We start from the raw sequence: 18084 nt of genomic DNA, 5'->3' as shown, positions 1-18084 counted from the left end.
TCTGCCGGCCAAAGTGCCGCTCCTCCCGCCGGGTCCTCCGGTCGTCCTTGAGGGCCCTTTCCCGTGCAGCCAGCGCCAGGCCCAGAGGGGACGAGGGGTCAAGGACCTTCCCAGTCAGAGGGTGGATGAAGGTGGTGGCTGGAGAACCTGGGCCGTAGTTGGAGGGAGCGGACTTGGGCTGGCCGTCCTGGCCCATCACAGGGGAGTGGTACTCAGGCAGCCCGAAGGCAGGGGGCATGCTGCTGGCGTAGTGGACGTAATTGTCCCCAGAGAACATGCCCTCGTCGATGGACTTGGAGGGGCGGAGGCGGGGGGTGGGGACATCCATCCCCATCCCCTGTAGGGGCTGGGTCCATACCCCTCCACCTCCCCCCGCCTCCCCTTGGATGTCCTCTTCGGAGGAGAGGAAGAAGGAAGCACTCTTCCTCCTCATGTCACGGAAACGTTCCCGGTCCCGCCGCGCTGCCCCCACGAAGGCCCCCCTGAACTGGTTGGTGAAGTCCAGATTTTCTAGGTTAGGGGGCAGCTGGGGGGCGACAGTCGAAGGGGGCATGGCGGAAGAGACAGGGGGCTGGGGTGGTAAGGGGGACACAGGGGAAGGCAGGCCGGGAGTAGTGGGGGTGTCGGGGGAGGCGGATACGGATGTGGAGGTAGGGTCACCTATGTCGGGAGGCGGATGCTCGGCATCTACGCTGCTGCCCTGGCTGCTGCGGCCACTGCCGCTGCTGGTGGAGGGGGCCTTGACGATGATGGTGGGGATGGGGATGGAGCTCTTCTCTTTGGCTCCTGAGCGCTTACCCCCCTGGCCTTGCCCCCCTCGGTGGTGCCTGCTGAGCCCACCTTCCACTGTGGTCTGCTTTACTAGAGGGCCCCTCCCGCCCTTCCTGCCTCCCCCACCCCTGCCTGCCCCTCCACCCCTCTCCCGGGTCGCCACTTGCTGCTGGGGCTGCTGCTGCTGGGGTTGCTGCTGCTGGGGTTGCTGTTGAGTTTTGGGAGCTGCACTCGTGGGTGGAGTAGCACTACTGTAGCCCCTCCTCAACACCCCCATTTTGCCCCCTCCTCTCTTCGTCCCCTCTGGGGGCTCCCCTGTGTATTGTCCTCCTCCTCTCCGGAGGGTCGGGGCCATGCCGTGCTGTTGATTGGCCCCGCCAGGGCCTCCCCTGTCCCAGCCTGCCTGGGTGGTGTGGACTGCCTGCTGCTGGGTGAGGAGGGCCTGGGCCTGGGAGGATGGAGGTTGGGGGGCAGACTGCTCCCCCCTCCAAACAGTATGGGGGTCAGCAGATAAGGGGGGTTCCGGGGCGGATGTGTTGGGGGGAGGGGGGATGTCCTCTGACAGACTACGGGCCAGTTTCATGGCCGGGTTGTGGAGGTACTGCCTCTCCTCCTCCATCACACCTGAAACAGGGACACACAGAGATAAACAGACTATCTGGTTGGAAAACAGTTAACAAACAGTCAGAATGTAGCTTTTTTGACAGTCATAGCAATAATATCTGTAGGACTTACCAATAGATTTCTGTCGCAGCATTACTCCATGAGGCTGGCCGGGGGGATATTGACCCTGGTTGTAACCAAACCCAGGCGGCATCACACCAACCAACTGGTCATGACTTGGCTTTAGGTGTTGCAAGACACACAATGGAGGAAGATGCACAGGGAGAGATGCCCGAGAACGGGAGGAAGTGATGCCGCATTAAAAGTGCATTGGCAGTAAAAGGGATATATAGTGTAATATGGAGGAAGCAATGAGTTCATATCCTGTTCTGTGAGGTTTCTTTCACATCCATCGTTACAGACACAAGCACTGAATTGAGGGTAGGATCCCCAGGGCCAGTAGGACCTGCAGGTACAGTCATGGCAAGGTAATGTCAAGAATGATGCACTACCTCATTGGGGGCGATGCTCTTGGTTCGGTCTCTCTTCCCTCCGTGACCCCGCTGTCCCTGTCCGTCTGATGTGATTGTGTGCTGAGCCGCCGCCAGGATCTCATCCAGTTTATCTGAAAGACGGAGGGCGATAGAGCGACAGAGCGAGGAGAGGGAGAGAAATAAAAGATAGAAGAGAGGGACGAGAGAGATCAAAAGCGTAAGACGATTGAAAGCGGCGGCACATTATTGTCACCCAGTTCAAAGATGGCCCTTTTGGAAACACAAAGGGGGGGGGGACAGAGGTCAGATCTTACTCAGTGCCATTTGATAGACTGTCCTCTTCTTATCAGGCACCTGGGAGGACTCGTACTCTGAAAAACAGAGGTGATATATTCTCAGGACCCGAGCAGACTGATTTTGAATGGAGGCTTAAGGGCTGATTAAGGTAATGATTAGAGAGATATTCACCTGCTTTCTTTTTCCATGGAGAGGCAGCTGCAGCATAATTAGAGACAAGAAGGTTATCATATTACGCTATAACAGGACACTGAGACTGCTATTATAGGCATCTCTGTAGCATCACAAAATAACATGAATGAATACAGTACATTTTGTACATTAACACTGATGATGACTCTGATGACGGGATGGTGATAATGATGGTGAGGAGGAAGACGACGACCATGACAATGACGTCACACAACTCAACCTTTTCCCACCTTTCTCCACTGTTAGTCGTCCATTGGATTTAGCAGAAAAAAAGAAGACATTGAGCAGAGGTTATGTGCATAACGTAGAGCTTCCACAACGTGAATGACTGTCTCTACATCTTACCTAGTGTTTATACATTCACTTGAAGGAGGACATGTCCACGGTCCTCCTCATTAAGCCATTGGTAATTAAAACATGAAATCTTACCTACACCCCGAAACATCCAAGCTTCCCTGCATCAACTCACTTCATATTTAATGGACTTTTTCAATTGACGTCGTTTTCTATGGGTCAGAATTCTAACGTGAACAATCCTTTTCTTCTCCTTTTCTCCCTGCTTTTTATGCTTCCCAGCCCCTTCTTCTTCTATTGTCTTACCCATGTCTTCCAGCTCTGATGTCATTGATTTAGAGCGCAGGGCAATGGCAGGAGGAGTCAGCCTCTTAGCCTGCTGGGGGACTGCCAAGAGACAAGGACCAAACAAACTTACTGCTGTATTATAAACATACACACAGTAGCTGTTACGGTATTGCGAACAACCATTATTATTACTAAGTTATAAACATGAATTGTATACATTACACAGAACAAACTAAAAAAGTATACCTTTCTTCCTGAGGTTGGTCTCCTCCATCTCCGGGTTGCGGGCCACCATGACAACCTTGACCATCAGAGCGTTGCCACCTTGTCTGATCATGTTGACCACCTGCCTGTGGCCCACCTTCACTACATTCTGACCATTAACCTAAGCACGCACGCACGCACGCACACACACACACACACACACACACACACACACGCACACACGCGCACACGCGCACACACGCACACGCACACACGCACAGAGAGATAACACTGGCTGTCAACAACACTAAACTGTCACACTGCACTCAACACGATACAAGTTCAAACTCTTAACAAATTAACAAATGTACAATTTGATAGTGATTACAAAAGTTGGACCCACGTTGATTACCAGGCCTGCATAAACTGTCAGGGTGACAAGCTTTTCCAGGGATCCATACCTCAATAAGGAAGTCCCCCATCCTTAAACCAGCCCTCCAGGCCACACCCCCCTCATCCACAGACTCCAGGTACTGCAGCGCGGGGAATGCTGGGGTCGGAGTGAACTCCTCTATAGGAGTCTGGGCTGCGGAGAGAACAAGTCAAGAACAAGAGGATGTCAAGAACAAGAGGATGTCAAGAACAAGAGGATGAGGGAGATTTGAGAGAAGTAATAAAATAGTGACAAAGTAGGGGGAGAAGGGAGGCCGAGAGATGCGATGGAAGAATTGGGTGAGAGAGGAAGTGCAAGGAGTGCAAGTGAAATGACAGAAGAGTAGAGGTATTTCGGGGGGGGGGGGCTCGCACTCACCTTTGGCTCCCCGAAGCACAAAGCCAAAGCCCTCATTGTCTTTCTTCTGCAGGAGCACTGTCTTCTCCTTAATGATGTAGTCACTGAGAGATAATAAGGGGGGGGGGGGGGGGGGGAGTGAGAGAGCGCAAGCTACATGACTTCTTTAGCAGCAGAAAGTCTAATTGTCATGCAAATAAAGCATTTCTGAATTTGGGAGACAGCTATACTGCATCGCATTATGAAATCACACTGCACCAAAAGATGGGAAGGGGGGGTTGAGGCATGTCATACCAAGACCACCACCGTTCAAAGACACCCGACAACCAGGGTAGAGTTGATGTCATGACGGGCAAGGATTGAGTGCACCGGAGAGACCTCTACATAATCCAGCATAATGCTGACTAGCACCAGGAAGCACATGGGAATGTACATGAAAACGGCTGCCGAGACTCTTCACTGTTAGGAACTAGAACTTATAAATGCACCTGTAATGCTGCACGAGCTTTCCTCAAGCGTTCACTGCACCAGCTATCTTGGCTACCACTCATCGCCACGTGTTTTTTTTTCTTCTCAATTGATGATTGACATGGCCGTGTTGTTATGAGATGGTAGGAGTAGTGTTATGGAGCGGGAGCCAGAGTTGTCCATGCTGTTTCATTGCTCCATTACCGTGTCTGGAACTCCTGTTCATTGTCAGATTTACGGATGCATTACAGCAGTTTTGCCTCATGTAGAGAGCTCCAATGTATACTGTAGCCTCACACTCCACAGTGCCCATATAATGTACTGTACTATAACAACAGTGTCTCCAATTCATTTGAGGTCTCCATCCTAGACAGCCCGGCCGGGTCTCAATTCGCACTGTTTTCCGAGCTCAGCTCATACTGTTGACTCCGGCTCCACAGCCGTGTACAACAACAGGGTCTCCATCTCCGTCCGTTTAAGGTCTCAATTCTACGCGGCCGGCCTCAACTCACGCTGTCTTGTAGCTCCATTAGGATGTCTGGCTCTTTGGTCTCTGTATGGCCTGTGGTTGATTCCGCTGGTTTGAAATCCCAGGAGCTAATTCCGGGTTCTGCTTTTCTCTGCATCAGCTGCTCGACTAAACTCAAACTGACGGCGCCGCCGCCGACCGACTGCTGACTGTGCAAACCCACCCAGGTACCACATGACTGGGGACAGGGAGTCTTTGCTTTATTGGGAGTTGCTGAACTTGGTGTGAGCTGGCAGCGCCCGGAAGCCATTGCAAAGCTGTAGACTCAACTTTCAACTTCTCGTGCAAGAGGTCTACAGTTTGCGCCGTCCCTTTCCATCCGTCGCTTGTGCTCTGTCATACTGTCAACGTTAGTGTTTCGCCAACGCAAAAAAAAAAAAAAAAAAAAAGACGCCTTCCATCCATCTGCTGTTCACGCCTCGTTCCCTTTCTCTCACCCTGACTCCTTCGCGCGTTCCCTCTCAAAGGATCAAATCGACATGCAGCAGTGTGTTCAAACGGCTGGTTGCAATCCACTACTGTCTGGGAACGGTATCGTTCTATCCCCGAGGCAATAGAGGTGTAGCTCTGATGCTGTGGATCTTTGAAATAGTCCACCATTTAACCCTCTCGCTCCTGTTCGCTCTGTCCCTGCTGTTCAGGAAAGGACCTTAAATGTGCATGAGTGTTTTTACGTAACATGAATTCCCTATTGGCCAGTGCTCACAGTATGACACTCACATATTACAGTAGCCTACAGTATTACAGTAGCCTACAGTATTACAGTGGGCTACATTATTACAGTAGCCTACAGTATTACAGTAGCCTGCAGTATTACAATAGCCTACATTATTACAGGAGTCTACAGTATTACAGGAGTCTACAGTATTACAGTATTCTACATTATTACAGGAGTCTGCAGTATTACAGTAGCCTACATTATTACAGTAGACTACAGTATTACAGGAGTCTACAGTATTACAGGAGTCTACAGTATTACAGTATTCTACATTATTACAGGAGTCTGCAGTATTACAGTAGCCTACATTATTACATTAGGCTACATTATTACAGGAGTGTACATCATTACAGTAGTCTACATTATTAAAGTAGCCTACAGTATTACAGTAGCCTACATTATTACAGGAGTCTACAGTATTACAGGAGTCTACAGTATTACAGGAGTCTACAGTATTACGGTAGCCTACATTATTACAGCAGCCTGCAGTATTACAGTAGCCTACATTATTACAGTAGCCTACAGTATTACAGTAGCCTGCAGTATTACAATAGCCTACATTATTACAGTAGCCTACAGTATTACAGGAGTCTACAGTATTACAGTAGGCTACATTATTACAGGAGTCTACATTATTACAGGAGTCTACAGTATTACAGTAGCCTACAGTATTACAGGAGTCTACAGTATTACAGTAGCCTACATTATTACAGGAGTCTACAGTATTACAGTAGCCTACATTATTACAGTAGCCTACATTATTACATGAGGCTACATTATTACAGGAGGTGACATTATTACAGTAGCCTACAGTATTAGAGGAGTCTACAGTATTACAGTAGGCTACATTATTACAGTAGCCTACAGTATTAGAGGAGTCTACAGTATTACAGTAGCCTACATTATTACAGTAGCCTACAGTATTAGAGGAGTCTACAGTATTACAGTAGGCTACATTATTACAGGAGTCTACATTATTACAGTAGCCTAAAGTGTTATCATGTACCCTCCCTCATCCCTGACTCATCCTCTGTAGCCTCCACAATTATACAGACGAAGCAGCATGTTAGTCATACACACTCATCTTCTACCTTTACCACAGGAGCTTGGTGGCTCCTTAATTGGGGAGGACAGGCTCATGGTAAACGGCTGGAGCGAAATGAGTGGAACTGTATCAAAAACAGCAAACACATGGTTTTCAGGTGTTTCAAGCCATTCCATTCGCTCCCGTCCAGCCATTATTATGAGCCGTCCTCCCCTCAGCAGCCTCCACTGACATTTCCATACATACAATGAAACCATGAGACACAATGACACATACATGCAGCCAAAACCCAGGGACAGAGACACAGATGAACTAGTCCCAAGACGACCCTCAACCACACTGAGACTACGCTCACACCAGTTTACACAGTCAAATGAAGGAAACCACAAACAAACCACTGTGTCCTCTGTCCCTTTCTATACAAGACTTTCATCCTGTATGTCAGTGGTACCAACACAGATGCACATTTATGAAACACAAAATCCATGTCACACACAATTCATGAGACATGGCAATATATACCGTAGCTATAAAAATCCACCTACCCAACAGGAATCAATGATACCATGAATGAGAGAAATAAATCATTTGAAACGGTGAGACAAAATGAACGAAACACACACCGGCTGACATTACTAGAAATGCATTTACAAAATGCTCTCAGATCACATTCAGAAATACACGAGAGGAGAGACAGAGATAAACACGCTGCAGTCAGAGCCTACGGTACATTCTATAGCCACTTCCATCACACACAAACGTTCGCACACACAGGAAAAAGATGATTCAACACACACACACACGCACATATGTACACAGACACACATGCACAAATTCAATACATAGCCTTTCACATCCACGGCCTTTCTGTTGCATCTACCTCTCCCCTCTCTCCATTGTCCTCTCCTCACATCCATAGCCAGGCAATGAATGAGGAAACAGCCTCTACCTGTAAATGAACCACACGCTTCTGTTTCTGGGGCCCAGTGACGGCCACGAAGAAGAGAGGGAGAGAGAGCGAGACAGATCTCTCTCTCTGCATCCCCCCATTGCCACCCCCCCCTTCTCTCCTCCACCCCCTCCTCTCCCTCCGCCTCCCGGTACTCCAGCGAGAGCACAGCCAGAGAGAGCCGCGAGAGTGGAGGAGAGGAGGAGAGAGAGAGAGAGAGCGAGAGAGCGACTGAACGCTGGCCTAGCATGTCTACACCCTGCCTGCTTGAGACAGAGCGAAAGAGGGGGAGAGAGAGAGAGAGGGTGGGAAAGAGGGAGGGAGAGTGAAAGGGAGAGCGACAGAGATGGTTCTCCGCGACAGGGAGAGAGAGCGCTAGAGAGTGGAGGGAGTGAACGGTGGATTTGAGAGTGGTGGTTTAGCATGGAAGAGAGAGAAAAGAGGTAATTTTGCGGTTGGGGGAAGTGGGGGGTGGATATAATGTGAGGGGAGATGGGGTAACAGGAAGCAGGGATGGTGTGTTTATTTGAACGTCCACTGACTTGCTTCTGGCAGATTCACAAACAGCTGATTTCTCCGCTCCAGAGAGATTTCCTCATGGGCCAAAATACACACTACCCCATGAACAGAACAGCACTCCCACCATTCACGTTCAAACCAAACCCACTCAAAATTCTCATTGACATTATCCCAAGCACAGAAAATGCAGTGGGTAGCAGCGGCCGTACATATGCAGCTGGATCCGTCTCAAAACGCCACTGTATTACAATAGGCCACATAATCACTACCACTGTACTGCACACATCCTCCATGCACTCTCCGTCTCCCTCTTCACACAGACGTCATTCACCGTCTGAGTCACTGGCCATTGTTCACATTGCCAAATACCAGTGAACCTTTATTAAGCTGATTGACTTTGTGACTGATAATGAGAGCTTCTTAGCGCACGGCTAATGTCAGCTACACACTGTCAACCCAAAACGCCGGGGGGGCATCGAGTCCCTCCTCACACTTGCCGATGGACCGAACGAACGCTCATCACCTCCAAATCCCCATGACTCATCATCGGGACGTTGTGCCGCACGCTCACACGTGTAGAAACACACAGACAAACACACATACACACAGAGCACTGTTAGCCCTCATGATGCACCGCACAACTGCAGCTTCCTAGGGTTGGGCTGCAGATTGACGCTAGCGGATTAGACAGATGCAATAGAAGGGTTGGCTGACAACGTCACGAAAAAGATGCGCGCGCATCAATGTGGCCAGAAGGCGTGCGTTGTTACAATTGTGAACGGTCAAATTGCTAGCAACAAGCTGCCTTGTGGGGAATCGTAGTTGGTTCTTTTCAGCTCGTTGTATCTTGTTTTGAGGTGTTTTGACTGATGTCATGTCTATGCTAATACGGCAAACATTTGCTAGTTAACTAACCAATAACTGTAACAATGTATTTGAGAGACAACAAGTGCTCATTGTGCAAATGTATTCAAGTTTTAAAGGACATTTGGAGACTAAATTTAGTTTACATATTGTTAACAGTCTAAACCAACCTCATTTGTTGCTAAACAACGAACCCGTCTATGGGGGAGAAGGGAAACCATTGTCCACATTTTGCCATTATTTTTAACAGGAAAAATAGACAGGGGACTGGAAGGGCAAATTCGGTGGGGTGATGAGTCATGTGAGCGAGGACAACACAAGTTGGGCTCCTCTTGGCAAAGATGATCAAGGAAGTGTCAAAGAAGAGCCAAGGAAGGGTCGAGGGCGAGCCAAGGAAGAGTCGAGGGAGAGCCAAGGAAGTGTCGAGGGAGAGCCAAGGAAGCGTCGAGGGAGAGCCAACGAAGAGTCGAGGGAGAGCCAAGGAAGAGTCGAGGGAGAGCCAAGGAAGAGTCGAGGGAGAGCCAAGGAAGAGTCGAGGGAGAGCCAAGGAAGAGTCGAGGGAGAGCCAAGGAAGCGTCAAGGGAGAGCCAAGGAAGAGTCGAGGGAGAGCCAAGGAAGAGTCGAGGGAGAGCCAAGGAAGAGTCGAGGGAGAGCCAAGGAAGATTTGAGGGAGAGCCAAGGAAGAGTCGATGGAGAGCCAAGGAAGAGTCGAGGGAGAGCCAAGGAAGAGTCGATGGAGAGCCAAGGAAGAGTCGAGGGAGAGCCAAGGAAGAGTCGAGGGAGAGCCAAGGAAGAGTTGAGGGAGAGCCAAGGAAGAGCCGAGGGAGAGCCAAGGAAGAGTCGAGGGAGAGCCAAGGAAGAGTCGAGGAAGTGCCGAGGGAGAGCCAAGGAAGAGTCGAGGGAGAGCCAAGGAGGAGTCGAAGGAGAGCCAAGGAAGAGTCGAAGGAGAGTCAAGCGACTTTGTCTGCTAGATCAGTGTTTCTTAACCTCAGTCCTCTAGTACCCCCAGCAGCACACATTATGTTGTAGCCCTGGACAAGGGTTGAATGAGGTGTGCTTCTCTGAGGCTACAACCAAAATGTGTGCTGTTAGGGGTACTCAAGGGCTGGAGTTGGGAAACACTGTGCTAGATGTACATATTACTGCACTGTTGGAGCTAGGCACACAAGCATTTCGCTACACCGCAATAACATCTGCTAAATATGTGTATGTGACCAATAAAATTTGATTTGAAGAAATGGAATTGACCCGACGTGTCTAGTTCAGTGGCTTTAGCACTAGCATGGTCTAAATACAGCTGACGCACACACACACACACACACACACACACACACACACACACACACACACACACACACACACACATACACACACTCACAGACAGACACATCCTCGTCCAATTCTCAACCCAGAAACACACACCTCAGAAACACAAACAAATTAGCTGTCAACAGACACAAGACACACATAAAACCGCAGGTTGGCATTTATTGAAATGACTCATGTACTGGAGGTAGCTCTGCAGAGTGGTCACTAGCCGGCACATCCACAAAGTCTTAAACCTAACCCTAACCTTAACCTTAACCACACTGCTAACCCTAATGCCTAAACCTTAAATTACAAAAAGCACATTTTTGTTTTTATGAATTTTTACGAAATAGCCCATTTTGACTTTGCAGCTGGCCCATCTAGCGGAAACCGCTTAGGGCAAGACAGCGCTAAAACATTAGCATGGGTTTACTAAGTAAATCATGACTCATTTTACTGTATGTTTTCCACTTGAGAATTAAATGGTCTACAGAGCATGATTAGTGCTGGGCATTCAATGTTAGCATAGTTAGCTAGTGATTTCCCCTAGCCCCTAGGCTTCTGTTTCTTCACTACGTCTCTAATCCTGCCTTCAGAAAGTATTCAGACCCATTAACTTTCTCCAAATTCTGATGAGTTGCAGTCTGAATTTAAAGGTGCAATATGCAGAAATCGCTCCGCCATTTCCTGGTTTCTAAAATTCTAATAGTTTGCCTAATTTCAGATTATGTGACAAAACAAGCAGCCATTGTGTAGAGAATCATAGCGCCATCTTAACCACTGACCTACACACAATACCCAATAATGTCAATGTGGAATTATGTTTATAGAAATGTGTTCTAAAAAATATAAAGCTGAAATGTCTTGAGTCAATAAGTATTCAACTCCTTTGTTTAATAAGTATTCAACAATTTGTGTTGCATAGACTCACTACGTGTGCAATAATAGTTTAACATGATTTTTGAGTGACTACATCATCTCTTTACCCAACATATACAATTATCTGTAAGGTTCCTCAGTCGAGCATTACATTTCAAACAGATTCAACCAGGGAGGTTTTCCAATGCCTCGCAAATAATGGATTGTGTATCGATACACCCAATCACTTCAAAGATACAGGCATCAGGGATTTCACCATGAGGCCAACTGTGACTTTAAAACAGTTACAAGAGTTTGATGCCTGTGATAGGAGAAAATACTGACCTAAATGACAGAGTGAAAAGATGTACGCCTGTACAGAATAAAACTATTCCAAAACATGAATCCTGTTTGCAACAAGGCACTAAAGTAAAACTACAAAAAATGTGGCAAAGAAATTCACTTTATGTCCTGAATATGAAGCGTTATGTTTGGGGCAAATCCAACACAACACATCACTGAGTACCACTCTCCATATTTTCAAGCATGGTGGTGGCTGCATCATGTTATGGGTATGCTTGTCATCGGCAAGGACTATGGAGTTTTTTGGAGTTAAAAATAAATGGAATAGAGCTAAGTGCTGGCAAAATCCTAGAGGAAAACCTGGTTCATTCTGCTTACATTCAGACACTGGGAGACAAATGTACCTTTCGGCAGGACAATAATCTAAAATACAAGGCCAAATATACACTGGAGTTGCTTACCAAGACAACATTGAATGTTCCTGAGTGGCCTAGTTACACCGTTGACTTAAATCGGCTTGAAAATCTATGGCAAGACTTGAAAATGGCTGTGTAGAAATGATCAACAACCAACTTGATAGAGCTTGAAGAATTTTACAGCCGTAATCGCTGCCAAAGGTGATTCTAACATGTATCGACTCAGGGGTGTGAATACTTATGTTAAGGAGATATTTGTGTATTTAATTTCAATTTCAATAAATTAGCAAAAATGTCGAAAAACATGTTTTCACTTTGTCATAATGTATCTCATATGTAGATGGATGAGATATATAATTGTTTTTATTGTTGTTTTTGAATTTAGGCTATAACACAACAAAATGTGGAGTAAGTTAAGGGGTATGAATACTTTCTGAAGGAACTGTAACTTGGTGACCATGGTGACCATGTTTCCCAGGGGTCAAAATGAGGTCATTCATCCCTACATCCTAGTCTTTGAGGAGCAACACATGACAAGCTTTTATCAATTCCAGTCTTACCTGGGGCCATCCACACCATCATATGCTCCCACGGTAACATTACGAAACAGCTTCCTCTTGGCTTTCTCACTGCGCGTCTCTGGAACACAAAGAGTTCATGTGTCACAATTATATTGATGTGTGTTTTGTGTGTCTTTGTGTTCCCCTATTGGTTTATTCCGTGTGTCTTTGTATACTTTGTATTCCAGTACATCTCTGAAACACACCATGGTCAAGTTGTTTGTGGTGGTGTCATTACTGTTACTGGGTGGGTGTGATACATGGCCTACTGCTTGTAACATTGTGAGGATGTCCTGCAGTCAATAAGAACGCTGGGAACTGAATGACGGTAAAATGAGTCATTCAGTAAATGCGGGGCTAGCATCTGTAGATGGATTTTGGTTGTAGTTTGTCTGAGCTGATGTAATGCGAGTGGAGATAGTGACTTTGCCTGAACACATATATTATTTGGTTTCTATGAGGTTGGTAAAGTTATCTCACCTGATCGATTGTCCTTAATGGGAGGACCCACCTCCTCCACATAGTCTGAGGGGAACCAGCCTGTACGACCCTTCACTGTGCCCTCCCAAAACCCCCCCTCTCCCACACTCAACACTGAGGGGAGAGGGAGAAAAGAGAAGAGGGGTGAATCAAAACTTTACAATCAACACAATGCATTCCAAAAAACCCACTCCTCTCTGAATCTCACTTACCTTTGACTTTGTCTCCTTTGCTGATGCTAAGCTCTTTGTCTCCGTGGGCAGTGTAGGCCCTCGTGGCCACGTACACTCGCCCTGGAACCGCACTGTACATACGCCTCATCTGACCCCCAGCTGACCCTCCACCACCACCCGTTGTTGAGGTCGCACTGCAAGAGGAAAGACAGAGCGGGACAGAGTAAGAATTTGTGTCAGTGTGTAGCGGAACAACACCTGGTGACACCAATAGCTGAGAGGGAATTTAAATGACTTAGGAGTCATGCCAGTGGTTTACACTATTAGAATAAAACGTTTTGAAGCTTCAAAGTTGGTAAGACAACCGAGGATGTAAAAACACAATATTTTGCATTTTCACATTATTTTATAAATTGAGTTACATACAGTTGAAGTCGGAAGTTTATATACACCTTAGCCAAATGCATTTAAACTCAGTTTTTCACAATTCCTGACATTCAATCCTAGTCAAGATTGCCTGTCTTAGGTCAGTTATTTTATCATCACTTTATTTTAAGAATAATAGTAGAAAGAATTATTTATTTCAGCTTTTATTTCTTTCATCACATTCCCAGTGGGTCAGAAGTTTACATACACTCAATTAGTATTTGGTAGCATTGCCTTTAAATTGTTTAACTTGGGTCAAACGTTTCGGGTAGCCTTCCACAAGCTTCCCACAATAAGTTGGGTGAATTTGGTCCATTCCTCCTGACAGAGTTGATGTAACTGAGTCAGGTTTGTAGGCCTCCTTGCTCGCACATGTTTTTTTCAGTTCTGCCCACAAATGTTCTATAGGATTGAGGTCAGGGCTTTGTGATGGCCACTCCAATACCTTGACTTTGTTGTCCTTAAACCATTTCGCCACAACTTTGGAAGTATGCTTGGGGTCATTGTCCATTTGGAAGACCCATTTGTGACCAAGCTTTAACTTCCTGACAGATGTCTTGAGATGTTGCTTCAATATATTCACATAATTTTCATTCCTCATGATGCCATCTATTTTGTGAAGTGCACCAGTCCCTCCTGCAGCAAAGCACCTCCACAACATGATGCTGCCACCCATCTGCTTAACGGTTGGGATGGTGTTCTTCGGCTTGCAAGCCTCCCCCTTTTGCCTCCAAACATAACGATGGTCATTATGGCCAAACAGTTCTATTTTTGTTTCATCAGACCAGAGGGCATTTCTCCAAAAAGTATGATCTTTGTCCCCATATGCAGTTGCAAACCATAGTCTGGCTCTTTTATGGCGGTTTTGGAGCAGTGGCTTCTTCCTTGCTGACCGGCCTTTCAGGTTATGTCGATATAGGACTCATCTTACGTGGATATAGATACTCTTGTACCTGTTTCCTCCAGCATCTTCACAAGGTTCTTTGCTGTTGTTCTGGGATTGATTTGCACTTTTCGCACCAAAGTACATTAATCTCTAGGAGACAGAACGCGTCTCCTTCCTGAGCGGTATGACGGCTGCGTGGTCCCATGGTGTTTATACTTGCGTACTATTGTTTGAACAGATGAACGTGGTACCTTCAGGCATTTGGAAATTGCTCCCAAGGATGTTTTTTTTCTGAGGTCTTGGTTGATTTCTTTTGATTTTCCCATGATGTCAAGCAAAGAGGCACTGAGTTTGAAGGTAGGCCTTGAAATACATCCACAGGTAAACCTCCAATTGAGACAAATGATGTCAATTAGCCTATCAGAAGCTTCTAAAGTCATGACATAATTATCTGGAATTTTCCAAGCTGTTTAAAGCAGAGTCAACTTACTGTATGTAAACTTATGACCCACTGGAATTGTGATACAGTGAATTATAAGTGAAATATTCTGTCTGTAAACATTTGTTGGAAAATTACTTGTGCCATGCACAAAGTAGATGTCCTAACCGACTTGCCACAAATATAGTTTGTCAACAAGAAATTTGTGGAGTGGTTGAAAAACGACTTCAACTGTATGTACGGTCACTCCCTCCACTATGTCCTCACCCCTGTCTGCCGCGCTGTGGTTTGCTGTGATGCCTCTCCTCTGTGTCACTCTGTCCTCCTCCTCCTCCTCTTCCTCGTGATGGGGAGCGGGTACGGGCCCTGGGACTGCTGGAGCTCCTCACACCTACAGAGGCCCTGCGACCCTAGAGAGAGAGGGGAACAAACAATTACACAATATTATATTATATAAATACATAGGCTGAATGATGTAACTGTGTTGACACTTACACAAACCCAAACTCACAAATCGTTAACTAAAATAATCTTAAAGCATAGCTCCCCAATAAACAATTCCCCACTGCATCTCCATACTGTGCCCCTCAGTACCTGTCCAGGGATGGGATTGGATCTAGCAGCCTTGTTGGGCAGGGCCATGGTATCAGGCAGGGTCATGCTGTTATCACTGTTAGCACGCAGAAGGGGGTGGGGGTGAGGGTGAGCCATGAGGAGAGGGATTGCGCGTGCACTCTCTCCTCTTTTGGGAGCATACTTTGGGAATTCCAGAAAGGGCACTGAGAAAAGAGAGTGACAGGTAGGTGGGAGAGCAGTGAGGTTAGTGCAAGAGGGGGAGAGAAAGAGGGAGGGAATATTGTGAGAGTGTGAACGATTACCAACCAGACTCAAGTGATTCGGATGAAAAGACAAATACATAAGCAACACGGATGGACTTGAACACCACACACACAACCCTGAAACTGGGCAAGCAATCATCAAAAGGATCACTTGAGGTAAAAGGAATACTTCTGGATTTTTGGCAATGAAGCCCTTTATGTACTTCCCCATAGTCAGGTGAACTCATGGATACCGTTTTATGTCTCTGCATCCAGTATGAAGGAAGTTAGAGGTAGTTTTGCGGGCCAATGTTAACTAGCACAATAACTGGAAGTCTATAGTCTATGGTAACAGCTAGCTGTTGGGGCGGCAGGTAGCCTAGTGGTTAGAGCGTTGGGTCAGTAACCGATCCCCGAGCTGACAAGTTAAAAAAAACATTCTGACGTTCTGCCTCTGAACAAGGCAGTTAACCCACTGTTTCCTGGTAGGCTGTCATTGTAAATAAACATTTGTTCTTAACTGACTTGCCTAGTTAAAAAAAAATAAGAGGTTACCATAGACTCCCAGTCATTCAGCTAACGCCAGTTGAAACAAGTTTAGGCCACCTCTGAACCAACACAGTGCTTTCAGAAACAACATCGTTTGCAAAATGTCTAGGGATTAGCCTCTATTCTGATCCAATGCACCGCGAACAAATACTATCTACCAGTGTGATAAAACAACTTAATAAGATGACAAAAGACAACATATATTGTGAGTCAAAGGTTGATTGAGGAAGCAGGACATTCATACCAAATGATGCACTGAAAGGTGTTTTATAGCAGACAGAACAAAATAAATATAGTAGACACTCATTCATCAAAACACACTATCAATCACTCCCGAATCTGAAGATAACCCAAGTGGAGGACCAAAACTTACCTACATCTGCATCTCTGTGGTTTTTGATGATTTCCCCGATTTCAAAATGGCCTGACATTACTGCTACCTTCAAAACACAAACACATGTAGACACACAATTACATGCAACTGTGCAACACAATACATGCTCCATGTACAGGAACAATTCTACAAAAACACAGAATTTGATAAATGCTTTGCAAATAACACATGTAAAACAAGTAACTGATTATTAACTCAATGGTTTATTTACCGATTTATTTTATTTTTTAATTTCACCTTTATTTAACCAGGTAGGCCAGTTGAGAACAAGTTCTCATTTACAACTGAGACCTGGCCAAGATAAAGCAAAGCAGTGCCACACAAACAACAACACAGAGTTACACATGGAATAAACAAACATACAGTCAATAATACAATAGAAAAAGTCTATATACAGTATGTGCACATGGCGTAAGGATGTAAGGCAATAAATAGGCCATAGTAGCGAAGTAATTACAATTGAGCAAATTAACACTGGAGTGATAGATGTGCTGATGATGATGTGCAAGTAGAAATACTTGTCTTTAAATGAGCAAAAAAGTTTTTTTAAAACAATATGGGGATGAGGTAGATAGTAAGATGGGCTATTTACAGATGGGCTGCGTACAGCTGCAGCGATCTGTAAGCTGCTCAGATAGCTGAGTCAGTCAGTGAGGGAGATATGTCTCCAACTTCAGCGATTTTTTCAATTCTTTCCAGTCATTGGCAGCAGAGAACTGGAAGGAAAGGCGGCCAAAGCAGGTGTTGGCTTGGGGATGACGAGTGAGATATACAGTGCCTTGCGAAAGTATTCGGCCCCCTTGAACTTTGCGACCTTTTGCCACATTTCAGGCTTCAAACATAAAGATATAAAACTGTATTTTTTTGTGAAGAATCAACAACAAGTGGGACACAATCATGAAGTGGAACGACATTTATTGGATATTTCAAACTTTTTTAACAAATCAAAAACTGAAAAATTGGGCGTGCAAAATTATTCAGCCCCTTTACTTTCAGTGCAGCAAACTCTCTCCAGAAGTTCAGTGAGGATCTCTGAATGATCCAATGTTGACCTAAATGACTAATGATGATAAATACAATCCACCTGTGTGTAATCAAGTCTCCGTATAAATGCACCTGCACTGTGATAGTCTCAGGGGTCCGTTAAAAGCGCAGAGAGCATCATGAAGAACAAGGAACACACCAGGCAGGTCCGAGATACTGTTGTGAAGAAGTTTAAAGCCGGATTTGGATACAAAAAGATTTCCCAAGCTTTAAACATCCCAAGGAGCACTGTGCAAGCGATAATATTGAAATGGAAGGAGTATCAGACCACTGCAAATCTACCAAGACCTGGCCGTCCCTCTAAACTTTCAGCTCATACAAGGAGAAGAATGATCAGAGATGCAGCCAAGAGGCCCATGATCACTCTGGATGAACTGCAGAGATCTACAGCTGAGGTGGGAGACT

General features: G+C 46.0%; 1 protein-coding gene across 1 annotated transcript in view; it reads right to left on the bottom strand.

Moving 5' to 3' along the window:
* LOC110492850 (SH3 and multiple ankyrin repeat domains protein 1) overlaps positions 1-18084 on the bottom strand; it is a 59663-nt gene that overhangs the window by 5958 nt on the left and 35621 nt on the right. Inside the window, exons 11-26 of the mRNA XM_036946466.1 lie at positions 16615-16681; positions 15469-15653; positions 15142-15284; positions 13163-13317; positions 12951-13064; positions 12471-12549; positions 3955-4037; positions 3605-3729; positions 3186-3324; positions 2958-3038; positions 2588-2596; positions 2337-2363; positions 2183-2239; positions 1887-1999; positions 1507-1615; positions 1-1395 (exon numbers count right to left, since the gene is read on the bottom strand). The exon at positions 1-1395 is cut by the window's left edge and continues 1891 nt beyond it. Of these exons, the coding sequence (XP_036802361.1) occupies positions 1-1395; positions 1507-1615; positions 1887-1999; positions 2183-2239; positions 2337-2363; positions 2588-2596; positions 2958-3038; positions 3186-3324; positions 3605-3729; positions 3955-4037; positions 12471-12549; positions 12951-13064; positions 13163-13317; positions 15142-15284; positions 15469-15653; positions 16615-16681 (2881 nt within the window). The remainder of the gene's footprint in view (positions 1396-1506; positions 1616-1886; positions 2000-2182; positions 2240-2336; positions 2364-2587; positions 2597-2957; positions 3039-3185; positions 3325-3604; positions 3730-3954; positions 4038-12470; positions 12550-12950; positions 13065-13162; positions 13318-15141; positions 15285-15468; positions 15654-16614; positions 16682-18084) is intronic.

This window comes from Oncorhynchus mykiss, chromosome 16 (assembly GCF_013265735.2).
Source record: "Oncorhynchus mykiss isolate Arlee chromosome 16, USDA_OmykA_1.1, whole genome shotgun sequence".
NCBI classification, from domain to species: domain Eukaryota; kingdom Metazoa; phylum Chordata; class Actinopteri; order Salmoniformes; family Salmonidae; genus Oncorhynchus; species Oncorhynchus mykiss.
The sequence above is the reverse complement of the archived record's forward strand: the minus strand, read 5'-3'. Positions and strand labels throughout refer to the sequence as shown.